The 3,665-nt window shown below is 36.0% G+C and overlaps 1 protein-coding gene across 1 annotated transcript; it reads right to left on the reverse strand.

Moving 5' to 3' along the window:
• Nucleotides 1-1,701: 1,701 nt before the first annotated feature.
• LOC105522597 (olfactory receptor 10T2-like) lies at nucleotides 1,702-2,647 on the reverse strand. The gene is given in 2 exon segments (XM_011957154.1): nucleotides 1,702-2,508; nucleotides 2,510-2,647. Coding segments are annotated over 2 exon segments (945 nt in total).
• Between the last annotated feature and the right edge of the window lie 1,018 nt (nucleotides 2,648-3,665).

Here is a 3,665-nt window from a genome sequence, read left to right on the forward strand (position 1 = left end):
TTACAAGTATATGAAGAAACCTCCTTCTAAATCCGCATAATCTATTTCCCAAGCGAGAGTTACTAAGCTGCATGTTGCTCAAGTGAAAGGGTGAGAAATGAAAACTTTTGATATTAATATCATATAATTCCATTGTTTTACTGAAGCACACCTTTAGCAAAAGCCACAGTAACCTCATTCAAATGTATATGATGCACCTATATTGGGTGGCTAAAATTTGACCATTTCTTTAAATGAAGCATGAGGAAAAGAAGGGACTGTGCTGTACTTTTCATTGTACTCGCTACAGTGCTTGCTTCAATGCCTGCAATGCCTTGCATATGGTAGCAGATGCATAAACAGTGCAGGGCTCTTGAATGGTCAACTTACCTTTACACTTTATCTGACATAGAGTCTAACCCTAGATTATAGAATAAAGAAAGGAAAATGAAAGGGAAGTAAAAATAGAAGTAATTTTTTAATACCTTCTATCAGGCAAGCATGGAATTGTTTTACATCTATTAATTGAACTAGATTTTGCAACACTACCACTGAGAAGGTATTAAAGATCCCATTTTACATAATAAATAACTCACAATAAAAGAAGTAAAACCTGGCACAAGGCACTTAGATAGAAAATGATCCAAATAATGATTAAAACCCAGGTCTTTGTGACTCCAAAGTCTGTGTTTTCTATTCGATCATCGACCTCCTAGAACTTTAATCACCACCTTCCTCATTTTTCCAGAAGCAAATTTATATTTATTATTTAGAAATAATTTACTGCATATATTTCTTTTTAAACATACATGTATAATATATACGTGTGTGTGTATATATATATATAATGTGTGTGTGTGTATATGTATACATGTAGATTGGAGATAGGAAAGAATCAGGAGACATGAATAGTGACATACCCCAATTTAAAGATATCTGAAGTAATTTATCTTTATTTTTGCAAGTTATTTCTATTCTTTGTATTACTATGTGCATAGAAGCTTTGTACTGTAAAATTAAACTATGATGGGAGCTCATCTTATTGAATACTCATTTTATGGAAGAAGAAAATGAGACTCAAAAAGATTAAACCATTTACTTTAACCCATTTCCCGTTTGACCCAAGAATTCCATACTGGCACAGAACTGCACTTTTTTTTTTCTAAATGGGAAATGGGTTAAACTTTATATATATATATATATATATATATATATATATATATATATATATATATACACACACACACACACATATACACACATTCATATATATACACACACATATGTAGGTATGTGTCTATATATATGTTTAATAAAGAAATAACTGCAGTAAATTATTTCTAGAAAATACTGTTTCTTTCACTGTAAAAGGAGTATCAACAATCCGGGAATTCTGAGAAAGATAATGCAGCATTCGTAGTGTTGATCTGACAAAGCAAACACTTGCAATGCATAAAAACAATGTAGCTTGTGTTATTGAAAGTTTCTATGTTCACATAATTTTCTGGAGACCAATTGTTATAACTTTTGCACTGGATATAGGCTAACATGAAAAAGAAATTTTTGATATAAACAATCAAGGTTACCTAAAGTCCTTATTTCTTTTCTTTTCTCTTTTATTTTTTTGTCAAGGAGTCTTAAGAAAAGGACAAATCTGTTTATAGATCTGAAGTGCTATCTAGGAAACTTTCATGAATGTAATTTACTGCTGTATCGGCCCACTCATACAGTTTTGGAATATGAGTATCTACTCAGAACCTTTCTCAGAGCTGTCTTTACTTCCTTATTTCTCAGTGTATAGACAAGGGGGTTGAGTAGTGGGGTAATCACAGTATAAGTCACAGCCACGAGCCGGTCCTTATCTGAAGAGTACAGGGATGTGGGCCTCAAGTAGATAAAGGAAGCACAGTCATAGTGGACGATGACCACTGTGAGGTGGGAAGCACAGGTGGCAAAGGCTTTGCACTGTCCTTCCACCGAGGAGATCTTGAGGATGGTGGAAACTATGAAGACGTAGGAGATGAATATCAACGCAAGGGGAACCAGCAATACCAGAATGCTGAGGAAAAAGATGATCATCTCCTTCAGGTTGGTGTCTGTGCAGCCCAGTTTTGTGACAGGGGAAATGTCACAGAAAAAGTGGTTGATCCGATTGGAGTCACAGAAGGGCACAGTGAACACCAGGATATTGACAATCATAGAGATCAGGAAGCCACAAAAGCTGGAGGCTAGAACCAGCTGCATGCAGGTGGCTCGGCTGACAATGAGTGTGTAGGTAAGAGGGTTGCAGATGGCAACATAGCGATCATAGCCCATCACAGCAATGAGAAAACAGTTGGTACAAGCCAAGCCCACAAATAAATAGAGCTGGACCGCACACCCAAAGAAAGAAATAGTTGGAATTGTGGATAGCAGGTTGGTAAGCATTTTGGGTACAATGACCAAGGTGTAGCAGGTTTCAGAGCATGAAAGGACAAAGAGGAAGAAGTACATAGGAGTGTGCAAAGCCCTGTCCAGGCGAATGACTGTCTCTGATGGTGGTGTTGGCCATCAGAGTGGTCAGGTAGACTAATAGGAAGACAAAGAAGAGAAGGATCTGCAGATCCCCCAGTTCTGAGAAACCTGTAAGGATGAACTCGGTGAGCTCGCTCTGATTCTGTCTTTTCATTGGTCAGTGGAATTAGACTACGGTAACCTGAAATTGAGAAGCGTGAACTTGACAAAAGTGAAATGACCCTAGAGATACACAGTTCTCATTTCTGTAAAAAGCTGATAATACTGGTCTGAAAAAATACATAACAAACATTAAGCACATAGATCAGAGTATAGGGAAGGATCAAAGGACATGAATAGTGACATACCCCAATTCAAAGATATCTGAAATTATTTATTTTTGTAAGTTATTTTCATTCTCTGTATTCCTATGTGCCTAGAAAGTTCATACTGTAAAATAAAAATGTGATTTAGACCTCATTTCATTAAATACTCTCATTTTATGGAAGAAGAAAATGAGGCTTGATAAGATTAAACCATTTGCTTACCCACATGACAATGACAGTCCTTAAAAATCACCTATCTTTGCTAACACCTTATAAAAATCTGATTCAGAAAAACGAACAAAACAAGTAAAAAGGGATGTACCCAATCTCTCATATACATGACTCAAATAATGCTTGTTCACATGTGGAGAGCTATTTTAATCTACTTAAAAGTATTCAGATTCTATTTACCCATGATCAATTGTGAAGACTTTGAGATGGCTCACATATTGGGGTTTCCCTTGTCATCAGTGCGTGGGAATCTGAGATTAAGAACCTAATTAAAGCTCAAATTAAACTCAGAGCATTATGAGGCTTGGGCTGAAATCTCCACTCTTCTGGCCTATGCCTCAATCTCCATTGCCTCCATAATGTTCTAAGAAGAACTTTCATCATTATCTGTGAGAAGATCTGTGGTTTGATTGGGAGATCAAATAAATGTTAAAACTTTCATGTCAGACTTAGACAATCAGATTATTTTTATTTTAGAAAAAAGATCAGAAATCTAACTCAATCTGCATACAATTCTGTGAAACTCTTTATAGCAATGTAGGAAGTATTGTCCAACCTCCACAGTCAAGGACAAATTTTAAGGAGTCACTGACTTCCAAAATAGGCTGTTCCCTTGCTAAACAGTTTATCTGGCTA

Source organism: Colobus angolensis, unplaced genomic scaffold, assembly GCF_000951035.1.
Source record: "Colobus angolensis palliatus isolate OR3802 unplaced genomic scaffold, Cang.pa_1.0 Scaffold439, whole genome shotgun sequence".
In the NCBI taxonomy this organism is placed as follows: Eukaryota; Metazoa; Chordata; class Mammalia; order Primates; family Cercopithecidae; genus Colobus; species Colobus angolensis.